The sequence below is a fragment of the Corapipo altera genome, unplaced genomic scaffold, assembly GCF_003945725.1.
Source record: "Corapipo altera isolate COAL_440 unplaced genomic scaffold, ASM394572v1 61411, whole genome shotgun sequence".
In the NCBI taxonomy this organism is placed as follows: Eukaryota; Metazoa; Chordata; class Aves; order Passeriformes; family Pipridae; genus Corapipo; species Corapipo altera.
The window spans coordinates 21,603,654-21,623,740 of record NW_020884875.1 but is presented as its reverse complement, the minus strand read 5'-3'; the positions used below and the strand labels follow the sequence as shown (position 1 = coordinate 21,623,740).

Sequence of the window (20,087 nt, the reverse complement as noted above, 5' to 3'; positions counted from 1 at the left end):
AGATATTATAGTGCTAGTGATTAATTTCAGACTAATTTCAAGCTGTTTTAAGTTTAGGAAGCAGAACATAAATAGATATATTTTTAAAGCATTTAAAAAGAGCACTCGGTGCTTTAAGCACAGAATTGAAACTTTGTATAGTCCTGCTCATGTGGATACACTGTCAGCTTTCTGTTAGGAATGGAGTTTCATCTTCATTTGCCCCTGTGCGAGGTAACCAGTATCCATTTAAGCAAATTTTGTAGGACTTCAGAAGTCCCCATCTGTTGCTCAGGAAAATGAAATGTACTGTGTATTGAAGTAGGGAAGTATCTTAACTTTTTTCAGCACAACATGTTTCACTCCTGTTCAGGGCTAGTTTTATTGTGCTCGAGCACTTGGTATGCAGCACTTTGGCTTCTTTTCTGTGGGATTATCACATCTCTACTGGGGAAAGTGGAGGAGAAAAGAGGGTGATAGGGAAGGTTTCTGAAACTAGTTTTACTTGGGTAAATATTGTGATCATTGAAATCAGTAATACCAACTGTGGGATTGATAACCTCTGGACTGGGGACTTTGTCAGTCTTCTGTCTAACCTTTGGTTTAAAATACCTATACTGCTAAAGAGCTTTTACCTATGGCTGCAGATCACTTGCTGCTGTTTGCTTGTGAATTCTGACACTTTTTTAGCTGCAAGACATTAAATTCTGTCACTAAAATAATTTAAAATTAATTTAGTTTTTGTGTTTCACTATCACTTTAAGTATCGTGCAGTTGTTAGAGTATTCCTTATACCTGTAACAAAGAGAGGAAAAAAAAGATTCCTTAAATTCTCCTTAGTAATGATGTGAGTCAGAACAGAATAGAATAGAATATTTTAGATGAAAGGGACCTACTATGATCATCTAATCCAGCTGCCTGACCACTTCAAGGCTGACTAAAAGTTCAAGCAAATTAAGGGCGTAGTCCAAATGCCTCTTAAATTGTTTCAAGAGCATTGGTACATGTGGTTTGCCAGCTGGTTCAACACCTGAGCTTCCAAAGCATGACTGTGAGTGTTTATAGACCATGGGAGCTTCCAGTTGGGATATTGGTTCTGCTTTGCAATTGAAATATTTCAGCACCTTCTTTGATAACATTTCTTACAAGTGTAGTGGAGGTGGAATAGAAAGCTTTTTTCTCCTGGTAGAAAGAGACCACTAGACATTACAGGAGCAGTGAGAGTATCTTGCAGCACTCAGCCTAGGATGATTGATTGCTATACTTGCTCCAATAATTGAAGATAAGGTGTTCTTCTGTCTTGTGAATCTTCCAGTGTGTACCATACATGACATCCTGGGGTGCAGAATATATGTCCTGTTTTAAAAGTTTCTATTTACTAGTACGTTTCAGCTTGGAAAGCTCTAAGGAATAGCAGAAGGAGCTACTGTTAATGTTTTATAACACAGCTTTAGGAAACACTTTTTTATGTCATGATGTAAAATGGACATCTTACATGTAATTTCTGATATTTTCTAACAGTTGTGGGTAGATGATCTTAATATCTGTAAAATTTATAATCTCATTAAAGGTTATAATCTCATTGAATGTAATAGTTTCTGAAATGAGAGACCTCACTGATTGCAAAGGAAATGTGTGTAAAGTAATGCTGCTGTCTTCTCTTTAATAGGGATGATGATGTCGCAGTTTAATATGTCTCAGAATTCCATGCGTGGTAGTCCTGCATCTTCCAATTATCAACAAACCACTATCTCACATAGCCCTTCCAGGTAATCCTTGCTTTTATGTGGGGTGGGAGGGTCAATGACCTTCAAAGTCGTCCTACACTGACAGTCAATTCTTGTTGCAAAAATGTGAGTGGAAGGTGATCTTTGCATTTGTCTGACAGCAGGGTAAGTTTCTTCAGATGGCAAAGAAACATTTTTCTGTCAGTGAATTAATCCTTGTATTCTAAGGATTCATCATGATTCTTCTCTCCCTCTCCATCCTGTAGTTTTGGCAAACTTTCTTTCTGACCTAAGAAGTACCTCTGCCTCCTGTCACCCTCTGGTTGTTTTCTACCCATGTCAGAAGCTTAGGCTGGTGGCAGGAGGATAGGAGAGAATAGGCTGATGTGTTCCAGCATTCCAGTACCACTTTAGCAGGATAGTGGGAATGAAGACTTGTAAAAGTGTAGAGTGCTGCTATAACAGTTATATGAAAGGCCTCTTGGAGAAAGATAGACCTGGTGGTAGTCAGTCTTTCAGCAGCACCCTCATCAAATTTCTGGTTCCATTTTAAGTTTTTGAGTGTTAGCAAGTATCATATACCTATAATCTAGGCCTTTATTAATATAATAAAGTACTCTGGACTAGAGGAGAGAGTTCTGCATGTAGTTTCAACCCAGGTACTGGACTTTAACAAGTTTCATTTTCAGCTATTAGATGTCATTATTAAAATAAACTGATTTTAGATTTCACTTCAAGTAACTGTTTGGTAAATTAAACGTTCTGTATCTTCACAACAACCAGTACACTTTTTAACTTTTGTGTCTAAAAGGGACATTGAAGAAGGTTTTTTGATTTGGGAATATTGCAATAAGTAGTGTGAAGTATTCTTGAAATCCTTGCGAAATCCTTGTGTTAAGTACTTTGCTGTTTCTTTCTATGGAATCTTACCTTCACAGGGTTGCTATCTGCAACTGAGGGTTGTGAAAGTGTGTAATGTACTTTCTGATATATTTATTTGGTTATTTCTATTTTGAAAAGCTCATATAAGAATGTAAGTAATAATATGCATGTATTATTGTCACAAGTCAAGGTTATTTTTGTGGCTTCCTATCTGTAGAATGAGTCTAAGATAAAGACAGTGAAAGTTGTATTTAGCAGACTTTGGGTCAGATCCTACCTGTCACGTTCTTGATTCTTGGCAGTGTAGTTCTGTTAAATGAAGTTATTTGACATCTTACTGGAAAGTGATATTTAGAGTAGATGGCTCCTTGGTAATCCTAGTGATCTGATTGTTGATTAAAACTTTTGCTTTCACTTTCATTCAAACTTCTAGGACTAACTTTTGGAAATTGCAGATCTAATTTTAGTACATATTTGTGTCATTTAGGAGGAAGTCTTGTGTATGCTTTTTATTCTATTCTGACTTATTAAGCAATAATGGCAGTTGAAAAGATATCAATAGTTTAAATACTGCTTTTGGAGGAGGTTCTCCATTGTGTTAGGTTTTTCTATCTTAAAGAAATTTTATTAAATGTTCTGAATGTGTAATATTCCAAAAGAAGTAAGTTTGTCTAAATTTACTTTTCCAACTTTTAAAAACTTGGGTTTATAAAATTTTGTTTTATTTTTAGCCGGTTTGTGCCACCACAGACAAGCTCTGGTAACAGATTTTTGGCACAACAGAACAGTCCAGTGCCTAGTCCATATGCTCCTCAAAGCCCTGCGGGATATATGCCGTATTCACACCCTCCAAGTTACACACCACATCCTCAGATGCAGCAAGGTAAGTCTCTGATGTTTGTTTTATTCTCCTGTCTCATGTCACCTTTACTTTCATGAGTACATTTCATGGCTTTCTAACTCCTTTGAAGGAGTCACATGCTTAATGCAAATCTTTGAGGCAGGTATATTTAGGCTTTGCTTTCCCGGCTGTAAAGAGCAGTAGTATATACTTTCTTTAAACAGCAAATAAATAAAAGTGAAGAAGAACAGTTAAAACACATATTCATATTGCAATGCTCCCTTATTTACACCCATTTTGCATGGTTGTCATATACACATGACAATAGAAAAAGTGAAAACGAACCAAAAGCTTATATTTGTTAGTTGTGAGCATCACTTATCTGTACTAGTGAAAACCTCACTTTGCCAATGTAATGTAAGTTTTGCTGGCAGCTTATTTAGCCTTACCAACCCTTTTTAGTGTCTACCAGATTAACTCTAAATTGGGTAGAATTATGCTCAAGGTATGCAGTAACTGGCAAAGATGACCTTCAGAACGAATAGATTTCTTTGTTCTTCCCTTTTCTAAAAACACTCTTGAACATATGAACAGTACTAAAGTATCTAGGCCATTTTTGATTGGTAAGTAGAATTCTCATTGGATTCTTTTAAATAATTTTTTTCTTTAAGTTTAGCATTGGACTTAGAATATATATAGTTGATCTATATGTAATATTGTATGTCTCATGAATACCTTGGAAGTTACAAGGTAGTGAATGCAAATTATATAGAAGTAAAGAAAGTTTTCTGTAATCAACAGGGAAGATACTGACTGTATTTAGAATAGATGTGGAGAGAAACTTGGCTAATCTCTATATGGAATTTAGAGATTAAATCCTCTTGAACAATCTTAGATATCTATTTTTGATCAAGGTATTTGGGGCAAAAGGATTCAATTAAAACGTTGGATTCTTGTTCAGATTCCAGACTCCTTGCATCCAATTTATTAATATCCGCTGTTAGGGTGTTTTCTCTGAAACTTTTAAAGAGTTAACAGGTGTGTGAATGTGCCAGTATAGTTACTTATATTTTTTTGTATTTTAGCTTCTGTATCCAGTCCCATTGTCACAGCTGGGATGAGGAATCTCCATGAAAATAAAGTTTCGAGCCAGTTGTCTGGAAATTCAGCTAATCATCATGCTGATAATTCTAGACATGGCTCAAATGAAGACTACCTACAGATGGTGCACAGACTAAGTAGTGATGTATGTTACCTAAATCAGTTTATTATGATAAAGCAAATATTTACTTTGATAAAGCAAGTACCTGTATAGATGACTTAGAAGTCAGATATTATATGACATTGTTGATGTATAAAACCACTGAAGATATATTTGAGTTTCAGATGTGTACACTCAACCATGCAACTTTTATATGCGAGATTTAATTTTTTCTGTATCTCTGTTTCCTTTGAAACTGTTCGTTACGTTTATTCTGATGAAATTAGGAAATAGAAAATCTTCACATAATCTCATATGTGATCTAATTTTAAAGATATGCTAGAGTGTCTCTAAATAATGTAGCAATATCTTAAGGCAAACAGTACTAGGTTCTAAATAGGTGTATAGTTAATTTATCTCTCTAGAGAACACTGCAACTGTCAATTTGACTGTTGTCAAGGGCAAGAATTCTTTGGAGATTTTTTTCTTAATGTTCTCTTACATGCTTTTATGGCCTGGTTTCTTTGGAAGATGCTTTCTCTTAGTGACCTTGTTTTGTGTGGAAGAAATTTCTTCTGAAATTTTGAATCTAAAGGAAAAAAGGACCACATTTTTCTCACACTTTTTCTTTTGAATTACTGATTACTTTTCTTCTTCATAAGCATCTCATCCTTTGGATGAAGCTTGTTGAGATTCTTCTTTGCACGTTTGGCACACAGTCTCTTAAAAGATCATAAATGGAGAGCATTGAATTTTTTTTTTTTACCTAAGCCTGGCAAGAAGCAGGAAGCAGGCCTTTTTTTTGTGATTGTGTGTGTGGGCAAGTCTTATCTTTCTAAACTAGCTTGTGGAAGAAAAAGTGTGCTATTAATACAAGACTCCTTAAATCCTTATCCCTTTTTTTTTGGAGTAGAGCTCCAAAAGAGTTATTAGTTTTATTATTCATCTTGCTTTTCTCTTACATGTAACAATTATATTGATTAAAAATATTTGCTAAGAAGCAGTATCCTAAACTAGAGAGTGTTGTAATGAAAGCATCTCTCATAAACACAAGTCATCAGATGTTTTTCTGTCTACTTCATTAATGCAAATTCTTCAAAGTAGGAAGCTATTCTTGGCATTAAACGTACATATATCCCTCCAACTGTGTTGAAGGGACATTATCAAAAGATCTTAATTTTGTTAAGACAGTTAACAGAACATAGTTAACTATTAAGACAGGTGTTTTTGGAAAGCTTTCATATTAGGATGATTAATTTCGTAATTTTTATAACTAAATATTTAAAAATATTCATCCCTAATTTTGTGGTCCAAGCAATGCAACCACATCCTAATTCATGAAAACTTAGATGTGAAACTCTTTCAAAATGGACAGACTATGAAAACAAATTATACCCTCATTGATTGCTGCAATTAGAGAAATACTAAACATAAAGAGTAGTAAATATTTTAAACTTCCACTTTTATCCTTTTGTGCACTTTTATAGTGGTGCATATGTGCTGCATGTGTTTTATTTATAATTACACCTTTAAAAGCTGATATTAGAAGCTATCATGCAGAAAACAGTTTGAAGAGTTTGGATTAAAGTTTTGCATTGATGTATTGATAATTAGATGATGATGATGGATCATAATGTTGCAGCTTTTTCTTCTTTGTAGAAGATCTTTGTGAATGAGGATTATAAGAATCATAAAACTTAGAAGCTTTAATTACTTTTATTTGTTTTAGTACTTTGATGCTTTAAAAAAGTTAATAGTTACAGAACATTGAGTGTTTTCAATGTATGAGTCTGTAAAATTAGTAAGTGTACCCTTGAAGGCTCACTAAACATACATTCAATTTAAGGACAATTTTTTTATAAACTTCAGAACATTCCTAAAATATAATTCATCATTTGATGAAGCTCCAAATTAGGAGTCTGTAAATGCACATTTCTGAAAATTTGTCAGCTATGGTAGGAATGGCATCTGTACCCAAAAGGTCATGTACTTAGTTAGTCTGTTTAGTTAATTTAGTAAAAGTTGGTTTTGCCTGTGTCCTTGACAATCATAGTTAAAGAACCTGTCCTGTCCTAGTAAAACATACCTGCTAAGAAGTTACTAAGCTTATTTTTCAATATGTTGGAGGGTTTTTTTGAGATTTATTACAAGTCAAAGAAAAGTCAGTTTGAAAAAAGAAATCAGTTCCATAATTTCAGTGTAGGAGAAAAGTGAGTAACTCAATGGAATATTAATTCAGTTTGACTTAAAATAATATCATATAAATTTAATATGCAGTTCATTTTATTGTGCAGGATCTGAATATTAGATTTCTCTGCCCGTGAGAATTTCCTCAGATGAGGCAACAAGTCTTTTTGCAAGCACTGTTGCAAAAATAAGTGTAATTAATGCCACATTGTAAGTTTTAGGTTTATTGTGCTGTGATAGGAAAGAAAAAGAATTCTAATATAATTTTAAGTGCCCATGGATTGTGAAACAGGTGGAGTCTGATTTCTCACGGATTTATGTTCTTTGAGGTGTAATCCCTTTTATTCCATAAATTTCAAACTCTTTCCTATTCCCTGAGAAGTGTCAACTACACCTTCACAAGACATAACTTGGTCATGGTCCAGTCTATGAATGCCCACATGGACATTGGCTGTTTGGCCATTATCAGAGGGAGGTGTGTACTTGCTCATCTCTGCAGTCTTCTGTCTCCTTGAAATACTGATTTAGCTTTCTAACTTACTGTTGGCTGCTGGTTTTTTTTCATTCAGACGCGTAAAAACGTAATTGCAGTTGAACCTTCTAACGTTCTATTAATTGGGTTGAGATTGGTCAAAAGGATAAAAAGTATTTATCAGACAGACAATTCAGATCTGTAAGAGAAAAGGTTATGTGAAAAAACTGCCTATATCCAGATACCTCAACAGGGGCTACATTAGTATCTTAGTTGCTGAAATAACCAGTTTAATAAGGAAACATTGAATAACACTGGAACTTCCTTCAAAGACTTGCTTCCTTTGTATGACTGTACCCTTTGAAAGAATGCACTTTTTGCAATTTGTTTATAATCATAGAAGTAGTCTATTCATAGATTTAGGGGTTGTTAGTTTGTTCTTTCCCAAAAAATTCCTGTAGATGATGTATAAAAACGAGTGTCTGGTTTTAGAAGAAATATGGTATAGAAGAAATACTCTTCTGTAGCTGAAATGTATTTAGGGCACTGAGAATGAGAATACTCATGACCAGCAGAGGGCTCCGTGAAAGCTTTGGAAAAACCCATGTAAAATTCTGAATGGAAATTGGAATAGTGAGGTCCATATTTGATTTTAGAATGGTATGGGGGTAAAAAAGACATGTTTACATTGCTAAAAGTAGAGCATGGACATCATTACTTTGCAATTAGTATTACACTATGAACAGGTTTGTCAGACATTATTACTTGAATTGGAGCGGGTTGGGGAAGTGCTTCGTATTGCCATTGAGTTATTTCCTATTTAACTCTTAAGACAGACAAAAACAAGCTAAAGTTGCTCCAGTTGTGTTTTATACAAGACTATTTCAGGTGCTATAGTGGGAATGCTAGAGATTTTGTTCAGTCCTGAGGTTTGTAGGCTGGAGGATGCAGATTAATTTGTATAGTATTAATACTTTGTGTAGGCTTGTCTAATATTAATTTGTTGAACCATAAAAGTAAGATGGCTTTCTAGGTAAGTTTTAAGGCTAAGTTAACTGAAAAAGTGATGAGTTTGTTTTAAAAATCTCCATTTTATACTCAGTTTCTTTCAAGTGGTATTGTACAGAGGTCATGTATCTGCTCTTCAGCTCTTTACTATGAGTGCTTGCAACAAAAAGTTCTAAATGGAATCTTAAGTAAACCAAAGTGCTTATCTAGTTACAAGACATGTACAAAGATTTATTTGTGGGTGCATATCCTGGTTATAGATTCGTTTTAAGGCTGATTGTGCTATGATTGTTCTTTTATAGTGGTCTGATATCAGTCAAAATTTCAAAGATTTGAATGTAAAGAAATATTTTGTTTATATTTCTTGTATGCTGTTTTGTCCAATCCATTTTATCAGTACATGTACTAGTTTCAGTTTGTAACAGATGTTCATGTTCATAATGTTAATTTTTTATCATTGTCACTTTAGGATGGCGATCCTTCAATAAGGAATGCTGCGTCTTTTTCCTTGAGGTCACCACAGTCAGTCTGCTCTCCAGCTGGAGGTGATGGAACCCTTAAAGGTAGTCTAGAAGTCCTATATATCTCCATTTCTTTTTCCCATTTTCAAAGAACAGAGATTGTAAAGAGGTATTTAGTTTTTTCTCCTGAGTTCTGTTTTCAAATTATACTAAAGACTATGTCATTGTGTTTTGAATGCAAAATTATTTTGGGCCCTGATCCAGAAGAAATTTCTGATGGTCTAAAAATTAACTAATCATCCTTCAAACTAACACTCAAATTCACGGAGGACAGAAGGATTTAAAATCCTTTCCAATATGAGGATGGATTAAATGCTTTATATGAACGGTTTCACTTGCTCTGCATAAGAAATATTTTAAAGGCAGCATTACGAGTATTGAACTCTTAACCAGCTCAAAAGTGTTTTAATATGCAACACTTGTTCGAATTACAATCATGAAATTTTAAAAACATGAAAATAAAAGTAGTTCAGTGAACTCAGTACATGTAGCATAAATGAAGCCTGAAAACCTTAGCTGTGGAGAAGGAATAGGATGAACTGTACGTCAGTTGAGGGGGAAGAGAAAAAAATCTCTTCAAAGTTATTCTTTATGCCAAAATCCACTTGTCAAGGTAGGGGTTTGGACGTATGCTTGCTAATTTTCTTTTTCAGTGCTTCTATATTTACATGGCAGTAGTTGAAAGATGAAACAGTGCTTTCTTCTCTTTAACCCTGACAGGGAGAACAGGGGATGAGGGAGATTACAAAGAAGATGAAGGTATTATGCAGCTGGATAACAGACATCTTTGGCAGGGGTGGACCTTAGGACAACCTTCCCATGCCTGTGAGGAGATTCTCAGGAATACTTGAGTCAGGTTTTTCTCTATTGTGAAGGAAGGATGAGATACAAGAGACTCAAACTTAAATGGGAGATCTAACTAGGTCTTAGGAAAAGCTTTTTCACTATCAGGACAGTCAAGCAGTAGAAAAGCTTGCCTGGAGAATCTGTGAATTTTCTACCTTTGGAGGTTTTAAGGATCAGATTGGATAAAGCCCAGCATAATGTGCTTTGAGCACAAGGATGAACTAAAGATCTCCTGAGTTGCCTTCTTAACTGAATTATCCTGTGACTCAAGCGGCAAGTGAGAAGAATGTGTACAGCATGCCAGCAACATGAGTATTTCAGGAGGTCTTGTGCAAAAGGATTTGTTGTAAGACTTGTGTAAATGGCGAAGACTAAATGTGGTTACTTTTCTCTCTGTGTCAAGCTTATGGGTTAAACAATGTTGTGAATCTAAGCTACTTCCACTCAGATAAATATGATTACCACCCAGTCAGAATAATACTTGAATTATTTTTGAGTTAAAGTTGCTGCTGTTTCAATTGGCTGTCTCAGAACCCAGTTTTGAAGGGATACATTTTCAGATTATTTCTGCAGACAATCTGATTGTGCAGTTCAGACTGTAGTGTTTCAGCATTAGAGGGACAGAAAAAGTGCAAGAGGAGCCTTTTGATTTATTTACCTGTATGTTAGCTTTACTTTTCCCATTTATAAATTACTCAATTGAAATACTGCTACTAATGGTGTTACCATTTTGCCTTCTTAAAGAAATTAATGAATGAGAGAACCAGTTCCTGATGCTGCAAGAATTTTACCAGGCACTTATTTCCTCTAATCTAGTGTTCTAGAAGTGTACGGAAGAGGTAGTGAATACTTACAGTGTTATCAAGAACATGGGATCTCCTACAGTGAATTTTTGGCCTATGATTTGTAGTGAAAGTTGGGCTGATAAATTTTCCAGTGATGAACAAAGAACAAGTACCTATGCTGAGCTTTTTGCTGCTCTCATTAGCCCTTGAAAGTTTGGTTGGCAGGTCATAAACTTTGATAAAGAAAATTAGCAAAATACTTAATGGTCTGTCTGGGAGGACAAAAAGAATGACACTAAGCATAACCAGTCATAATCAGAGAGAGATCTCAGGAAGGCTGTTATAATATCTAAACTTTCTTATGTGACATAGAAACTTGAGATGTTTACTGAAGATATGGGTACAGACTGCATTTCTGTACTTTTGACATGGAAGTAACAAGAACTTCTAGAGACTTGAGAGAGTCTTGAATTACCTTCATGCTTAATGTAGTTGTCTGTTTGACAGAATATGAATGAAGAAGAAGCTTTTTTTGCAACCTAGGCAAATATTTGGGAGATGGCAGCACTTATATTTGTTTTTTGGTTGGTTATTCACTTAATTAGCAGAGTAAAACTGCACTGTTACAGAACGCTTTGCTTCACTTTTGCTCCAGTAAAGGTACCGGAGCAGCTGAATTTTTATCTAGTAGTTCTAAGCTGGTTTTTGTTCCATATTTTTAATGTAAATTTTTTACTTTTAACTATGCAAAATACATAATGGCTGTGCTTTCATACTATCATCTGTTGCTACATCCACTTTTTTAAAAAAATAATTCCTATTAATTAATTTATGTGGAATTATTGTGAAGTGTTTTCCTTTTGTTGGTCTCATAAAATATGCAATGTATTCCATTACTGAAAATTGATTACTCATCAGAACCCTTTATCCATTTGTTCCACTTTCCTACTGCTTTGAAACCTCAGATTTTATTTTACTTTTTAAATTTTTTTTAATTTTTTTTTGAGACTACTTTTAAACGTCTCTGTAATGAAAACCTTCCACAATGTTTTTAGTCCATTGCTTTCCAAAGAGGAATGTTCATATGATTTACTGGCCTGTTTCCATACAGTTTCCTTAACACCTAGGAAAACATCTGTAAGAACTATCAACAACCCAAATATGAGATTTTGTCATTTTTTCCAGAAATTAATTGTATTCCCTCCAGAAATTGTTAATGGGCATTTGATTACTTTCCAGATAATTTGGAAAGATTACTTTTGTTTTCTTAGGACTTTATAAGGCTTCTCCAGAGATATTCCACTACATTTGGTTTCTGAATGTGTAGTGGTAACAAGAAGAATTATGAATCTTCTCAAATCTGTAGTGTAGACTTCAGTGCTCTCAAAGGTACTTGTTAAGAAAACTGAGATCTTACCCTCTCTCTTTCAAAAGAAAAGCAGAAGAAATTTATTCAAGGATTTTTTCTGATACAGTTGAAGTAAACATTAATCCTGTTTCTTTCTTTAAGTCTGAATTTTTTTATGCAAGGAGGCTTCTGAATACAGCCATTCTAAGCTAGAACAGCCAAAGCTGAGTTTTTCGTGAGACTCTTCCCGAAAACTATTGTAAAGTATATACAGTCTGTCCCTAAAAACCTCCCAAATGCATGTTCTTTATCTATCTCCTATGCTATCCCTTTAAGTTTGAATTTTAAATTAAGTTATGCCCTTTGTAAATGAATGTCAATGTTGCCTGTTAATCAAAATAAGTAATAATTTCTTCATATCTAGTGCAAAAATTAGGAATGTTTCCAGAGGAAGATTCTAGGATTTTAGAAAATACTGCAGGAAAGGACTTGGGGCCTTGTCATCTTCTTACATGCATATTGGCTGAGCTGCACCAGTATTGCTCCCAGTAACTTCCACATATTTTAAAATGTCAGTAGTGGAGTCTCCTCAGTTTTGCCATGCAAGCTGTTCAAATTCTTAATGCTAGAAAGCTTTTCTCTTAATGCTTAGCATGAATCATTTTGTTGCAGTTAGGCATAACACTTCTTGACTTCTTTCCAATAGGCAAGGAGAAACAGTTCACATCTTTTTTACGTAGCATCATTATCATGTCTTGCACTAATCTAATCTATGAATTGAACAGCTCAGTTTCTTTCTGTTACCTTTACTTAAGTCATCATTTCTGAGCTTCTAATTGTCTTGGATGTTTTTAACTGAATTCTAATTAGTCTACTTTGTCTTGATGTTTTACTGTCCCAAGTCATAGATACAAGTCTATTTGAAGACTTAGAAGGATGAGTAGTCCGAAAAGTGCTGGAGGCAACTTTGTGTGATACTACTGTTGTATATGAGAGTATAGCTGCTCTTTTCTGATAGCTTAGATTTGTATTGCAAGTTGTTTTAAACATACTACTGCCTTTCTGTAGAGCTTATCTGTCTTCCTCTCATGTTTTCACAATTCACAGATGAATTAGAAGTTTGTGCTTTTTCTCACTGAACTTCTTTTGTTTCAAAAAGTTACTCAAATTAGTAAAAAAACCCTTTTGATTCTGTTTTTAAAAGCAGTGATGGGCGTCTCAAAGACTACAAAAACAATAATGATCTTCAGATTAATAAAATATTCTCTAATTCTGTTGCATAAGAAGTTGTTAAAATTAAATACTTTAAACTACTGTTCTTGTGACAGTGCTCTGGAGAGCTGCACTTGTTCCCATATACTTTCTTCATCCATTTTTACTAAGAACAATTGACAGGGTATGGAAAAGTTTCATGGTAGGGTATACTGCAACAGCAAGTTTTTGTCTAGATTATACTTCTCAACTTTTTAGTGAAATTATTATGAAAAACTATACCAAATGCCTTGCTAAAGTCCAGATACAGCACTCAGTTTTCTTTAAGCCACAAGACCTTCTGCTTAATGGGATAAAATTATTTGGATTTAATGATACCTATTCTTAACAAATTAATTTTGGAATATTACTTCCTTATTATCTCAATGCTTACAGAGAAATTGTTCTTCTAGTATATACTTAAATCATACAGACTATGTATGGGCAGACCTCTACCACACTTTTGAAGATACTGTTTTTTCCTTTTTGAGTCTGCTGGAGGCACAAATTCCCACGGTGATTATTACCAATTCCAAGACTGATTAGCCAAAGTTCCAGGGTGAACTTGTCCAATCCCATTTTCACGAAAATATTCCATTTATGTGAAATTGGTAGATAGGATCATCTTAAATTAAACCAAAATGAGACGCTTCCATTTACACATTGTACCTGCAGACTGTTAGAATCTGTTGACAGTAGTGAGTTCCTCAGATTCTGTCATCACAAGGTTTGTAGCTTTTCCAACAGACAAACATTGTTGTGAATATAGTATAGATGCTCTGGAGCCTTCCTTAATCTTCATTCACGAAACCCAGCCATGACAATACAATTACTCATATCTGAAATCTTAATAATTAACATGTAACACATAAGCATTTCCTAAAGCCTCTCTTTCCAAAGACTTTTCCAGTGAAATGTCTGGAATGTAGTATCCAGGTTTATACACCAGTTTGGTACCCATTTAAATAATGTTCCAGGAGTCTCGAGGATCACTTTCCTGTGGATTAAAAAAGGTGCAACATTTGAATGTTCCTGAAGTTTCTCTTCACTTTGCTATGAACCGAGTGTTAGATGTTAGTCTTCATTTCTTCTCTAGCAGTTTCTTCGGCTTTCATGCATAGGGAATGATACTTCTGACAAAAGAGGATGTGGGATGAGTGAAAGACTTTCTGTCAACATCTGAGAGCCTTTGTCTGCAAGGGAATTAAAGGAATATGAAGATACTGCCTTTTGTGACCCTTTGGAAGTTAATATTGTACAAGTAGAAAGCTAATGATTTTTTGAAATTCTGTGTGTGAGTCTTAAGTTCCTGGTAACCTTAATAGTTGTTTTTTCACCGTGTGGATCACAACGAAGAGTGTGATCAGTCATGTGACTTTGATGGATCATCTTTGAAAGGCAAGTGACCTGAAGAAGCTTAGAGATGATCAGAGAAAGTGTCATGAATACTTAAATAAGATGTGAGTACTGTGGTGTGATTAGAAGGTGTGCAGACGAAAACCGCAAGGTGGAGATGTCAGTGATATGTGAGGTCTCCTGGACAGGAGCTTATTTGTTTGCAATCCAAGTTACTGATGCTCAATGAGTGAGTGAACCATTCCAGGTGTAAACAAACAAAAAGTGGTTTTGAAACTTTACATTTTAAAGAAGGCTAAGGCACGGTCAATGACAGTGAAATTCTTTTTATAGTTGATTGCATTTTATAGGATTTTATATCAGTCAAGGGTCACAGAAAAAAGGTGTTTACAAGTTGCTACAGCAGTTGATAAAACTTTTTCCATACTCAGAGCCATCTACTACTAGGAATCCATGGAAAAACTAATAAATATAGAGAACCAGTCCTAGAATTATCATGGGTGGTCAGGAAGACTGTTTCTGAAAGACTAGGGAGATATTGTTGATGGTTGTGTTTGTTCTCTGTAGAGCCTCATTTCCTACGATGTTACCTGCTTCTTGACTACATTTGATGTCACGTGGTTGATTCCTAGTATTTACTGTTCAGTAATGGTACAATGACCTTCCTGAATCAGTGGAGAACCTCTTTTTATTTCACAAGCTGTACGTATTCCTGCCGTATAAAAAGAAATTGCACAAATTTCTTTTAATGATACTGTGGAAAATCAACTACAGAAAGTCAGAATTTTTTTTTCTCCTGGTTTGCCACTCAGCCCTAAATTTAGACTCAAAAGTTCCCTACATATTTCTCTATTCTAAAAGAATATTCTGAAGTTTGGTTCATTCCCAAAGATAATTTCTGAAGATCTTGCTATTATTTACTACACTGACAGCATTTTGTAGAACAAATCTTCTCAATGCTGGAATCTCGACTGGTTCAGTAAACCAGTCATAGCTGTCTGTCTCTGTATTCCTTAAAAAAAAAATTTCTTCTGTTGTCAGCAAGTCTTGTAACGTCTTTGTTCTCAGACATATAATGGCCAAGACTTCTCCCATAGGAATTACTCCAGACCGAGTCCAACATTAATAGACAAAACTTCTATTTTCATAGAATCATTAAGGTTGGAAAAGACCTCCAAGATCATCAGGTCCAACCTCTGGCTGAATACCACCCTGTCAGCTAAACAATACCACCAAGAACATCCAGTTGTTTCTTGAATACCTCCAGGGATGATGACTCCATAGTGACTCCCTGGGCAGCCCATTCCAATGCTTAACAACCCGTTCAGTGAAGAAATTCTTTCTGGTGTCCAACCTAAACCTCCCCTGGTGCAACTTGAGGTCATTTTCTCTTGTCCTGTCCCTTGTTACCTGGCAGAAGAGACTGATCCTCTGGGGGCTACAAATCCTTTCAGGTAGTTTTAGAGAGCAATAAGGTCCCCTGTTTTCTCCAGACTAAACAACCCCAGCTCCCTCAGCCACTCCTTAGAGAACCTGTGCTCCAGACCCTTCCCAGCTCCATTGCCCTTCTCTGGACAAACTACAGTACCTGTCCTTCTCGTGCTGAGGGCCCACAGCTGGAGACAGTGTTCAAGGTGCAGCCTCACCAGTGCCCAGTACAGGGAGACAATCATTGCTGGCCCTGCTGGCCACACTATTACTGATGTAAGCCAGGATGCCTTTGGCCTTCTTGGCCACCTGGACACACAGTTGGGTTTTGTCTGAAGTCTTAACATTGAATAGCATGTGGTACATGTTCATTGTGTGATACCTGTTCACCAGTGCTAATATTTGTGGTAGACTGAAACCATTAGAGAATGCTTCATATTTTTCAGTTTCTTTTCACCTCAATGCATTCATATTGTAGCTTCTAATCCTTCTTGTTAGGGGCTTAACCATCATTAAATGTCTCAGAAACATGTGAAGTTGTTGGTAGAGTATGTTCTCTTAAATGCAGCTTATAGACCTTAGTATCAAAACCTTTCAGGAATTTCCTTCAGGAGGAAGATATTTTCAAATAACTATTCGTAGTGCTGCCTAGGAGAGGCAAAACTTTACTTTTGTTTCTTCATTTACTGGATTCTAAGTATGTTCAATGGAATGCACTGAAATCCTTCTGACCTCCTCAAGTGTACTCAAAGATAAAAAGAATCACCTTATCTATTGCTACAGTGTTATTTTTCAATATGACAAATACCAAATTAATACCAAATCAGAACAACTTTGTCAGATTTACTTAGAGGTTTAGGACAAGGGAGAATCAAATCTGTGCCTCTTTGGAAGTGTAAGTGTGAAAAACAGTAAATATCCCATGGTTGCAACTTTAAAAGTATTTATTTGAGATAATTCAAGATTAGTATGTCAGCAATATCTCTTTGAAAAGTTCTGAGCTGCCTCTACTATTTGTAGAAATTACCTTGCAGCTTGTATTTCCTGAGCAGTAGTCATTACCATGAAAGAAATTAATAGCTGATGATTTCTGCTACACATTACACTAAGACAATCTTGTATATTACCAAAAGAAATGGCAACTGGGGGGAGGAGCATCACACAAATAGGAATCTGTGGTGAAAAGCAAGTGAGACATCTTAGGGTGTAGCCAGAACTTTGGTTGAGTGTGGTGTCTGATTTGAGAGGGGGAAGTGGAATAGAAGAAAGATTTTGAGGATTGGAGTGGGTCAAAGTAGGGTTTTCTGACATTACGGATGTTATTGGCACAATATGGAGTTATTGCTGATGGCCAAGAAGGATTAAGTTAAACTCATGTCATACATACAGAAGTTATAGGACTTTTTACAGAATGTGCTAGGTGAGCAAAATAAGCAGCCTGTGCAAAGAAGTCATCAGTAAAAGCACACTTTTCCTGTGAATTGAAGCTTTAGTAGAGATACTCATTCTGTTTTTTCATCTACAGGTCAGTACGTTGCTTAATGATTCTTAATATTTCTAAAAACATCTAGTAGAAATTTAAGCTGCAGAATAACACTACTTTCCTGTTTAGTGGTGTTTCTTGAATGAAGCACATGGGGACCTGTATTCCAGTTAATTTTTGGTTTTTATTAGCAGTACTGACCTATGATGACCTGACCAGAATAACAATAATTTCAGTCACTACTTTCCAAAAATCAGTATTCCCCAATGGATGAATGGAACCTGAATGGTTGCTTTAAGAAGAGGAGACACTGTGTCCCCACCTCTTGCCTCCCCTCCTACTATTTCTTTTTAAGCCAAAAATGTAACTCAGAGTTGCAACTGGGACAGGTTGAACAGTTCTGTTTTTCAGGCTTTTTTTTCTAGGCTAAGAGTTATGGGGAGCTGATTAGTTTGAAGAACAAAAACTTTGAATGTGCTTAATTGGAGAATGTATTTAATTAAAAATGTCCTCTTTTAAAAATTTCTATAGATACACTCAAATCCTGAAATGAGAGTAGAGAGAAACAAATATTCATAAACTAAAAAAAGGAGGGAGGAGGGAGATAAGGGAGAGAAAAATGCCTTAAGACAATTAGTGCTTTCTACATAGTAATGAGTAGGGGAGGTAGGAATGAGTTTACTTAAAATAGATTTTAAAAAAGTTCAAAATGAATTGTCAGAATCCAAGTTAAGGACGTTGTGTATGTTTTGAATTTTTTTAAGTTAAAAATGTGTGACTGAAATGGCTAATGTGTCTACACTGATCATTAAGTCTTCATCACTGGACCTTATTAAGAATCTTTTTGATCTTTTTTCTATAGTCAACTTGCTTCACTGACCATTTTCTAATAGTTGATATTCTGAACCTTAGGTACTATTTTTATTTATTCTTTTTTGGTGGTGGGATTTTTTGTTCCATCTTCTCTGAAATGATCTTTCTCTACCTGCAATGGACTGCTAAAATTCCTAGGAAATATACTGCAACTATCTGGATTGCATCTTGATCTAGCAATGATGTGCATCCTACCAATCTTATTTAGACCTTTTGTGATCACAGTTATATGTAGAAATACACATTAACATTATGTAGGTTATATTTAGTGTGTTTTTATATAAACATGAAACAACATAACTGTTCAGTTTTTCTGAATTATTATTCTAGGATCAAGACAACCTTTAATCCAACAATCTCAGCCTCCACCTTATTCATCACCTAGAGATGTTCCCCCAGACATATTGTTAGATTCTCCAGAAAGAAAGCAAAAGAAACAAAAGAAAATGAAGTTAGGCAAGGATGAAAAAGACCAGACTGAAAAAGCTGCAATGTATGATATCATTAGTTCTCCTTCCAAGGACTCCACTAAGCTTACATTAAGACTCTCTCGTGTAAGATCTTCGGATATGGACCAGCAGGATGATATGCTTTCTGGTTTGGAAAACAGCAGTGTGTCAGAGGGTGATATTCCTTTTAATGTGCAGTACCCAGGACAGACTTCTAAAACACCCGTTACTCCACAGGATGTTAACCGCCCACTAAACGCTGCTCAGTGTTTGCCGCAGCATGAACAGACAGCTTTCCTTCAGGCACAACAAGTGCCTGTTTTACAACAGAACACTTCAGTTGCTGCAAAACAACCTCAAACTCCTGTGGTACAGACACAGCAACAGGTTTCGCAACAAGGAGCTATAACGTCATATGATGAAGTAGAATTGGATGCATTGGCTGAAATTGAGCGGATAGAACGTGAATCAGCTATTGAAAGGGAGCGATTTTCAAAAGAAGTGCAAGATAAAGGTAAAAGGATTGTGTGTGTGTATACACTATATATTATATAAATATATATATATGCATATAAACCCCATATATATATATATATAAAAAGCTTCCTGTCATTGTCACATAGTTCAGTTCTGTTTACTCAGTGTAGGTTCTTCTGCAACGTTCATCTCCATTCCCCTCCAACAATGAACTGTAATCTCTCATATATGCGTATTTTGAATATCTGGTATTCTTTATTTGGGGTCTTAATGGATGGAAAGTGAAATTCGTATGTTTCAAAATTCTTTTAAGATACTCTCACTTTGAACTGTGAGACTGAATGAAGTACAGTTGATGTTGTTTATAGTTTCTAAAATCCCAGCCATACCATAAATTAAAATATCTAGTAAGTTTTGATAGTTGAATTATCAATTAACTACCCATGTTACCTAATTTTAAGAAAATGCAGGGAAAATGTTTTATCCCATTTCTATTCATATCCCCATTTAAATTTAATGTGAAGGAGATACCAGATTAAAATCACGTCTGTTTTTTCAAAGGTAGTATAATAACTGGGTAATATATAGTACTGTATTGTCTGTAATGTTTGTTCGACTGGATATTAATTATTATGTAGGCATTAGAAGCTTTTGAGAACTACAATATATCTGTATGGTTTCTAGCACAGAACCAGATGGGCCTCTGAAACGTTTTATCTTCACTTCAGTAGCTGTGCTGGTTAACTGATTTAATTGAATCTTTTTTTTCTTTCTTTCTATTTTTTTTTGTTTTATTTTGATTTCCCTTTCTGTTGTTAACTGGTTTGAAGGTCTTTGGGTTCAGAAATCTCAAAACAGATACAAAGTCCACATGTAGATCTTGAAGATAAAATGTATTTTATAAATTAGAAAGTGATAGGTTACCATAAGTATTTTTCAGAAGCTTCCTCTGCATTGTGTTTGACTTCTGAGA

The 20,087-nt window shown here is 35.2% G+C and overlaps 1 protein-coding gene across 5 annotated transcripts in view; it reads left to right on the top strand.

Moving 5' to 3' along the window:
* NIPBL (NIPBL, cohesin loading factor) overlaps positions 1-20,087 on the top strand; it is a 161,522-nt gene that overhangs the window by 71,733 nt on the left and 69,702 nt on the right. For 4 of the 5 annotated variants that reach the window (XM_027634345.1, XM_027634340.1, XM_027634341.1 and 1 more), the window contains 5 exons: positions 1,649-1,748; positions 3,320-3,471; positions 4,515-4,675; positions 8,767-8,860; positions 18,519-19,151. In XM_027634345.1, coding sequence (XP_027490146.1) covers positions 1,649-1,748; positions 3,320-3,471; positions 4,515-4,675; positions 8,767-8,860; positions 18,519-19,151 — 1,140 coding nt within the window. The remainder of the gene's footprint in view (positions 1-1,648; positions 1,749-3,319; positions 3,472-4,514; positions 4,676-8,766; positions 8,861-18,518; positions 19,152-20,087) is intronic. The other variant, XM_027634343.1, reaches the window with a different exon arrangement.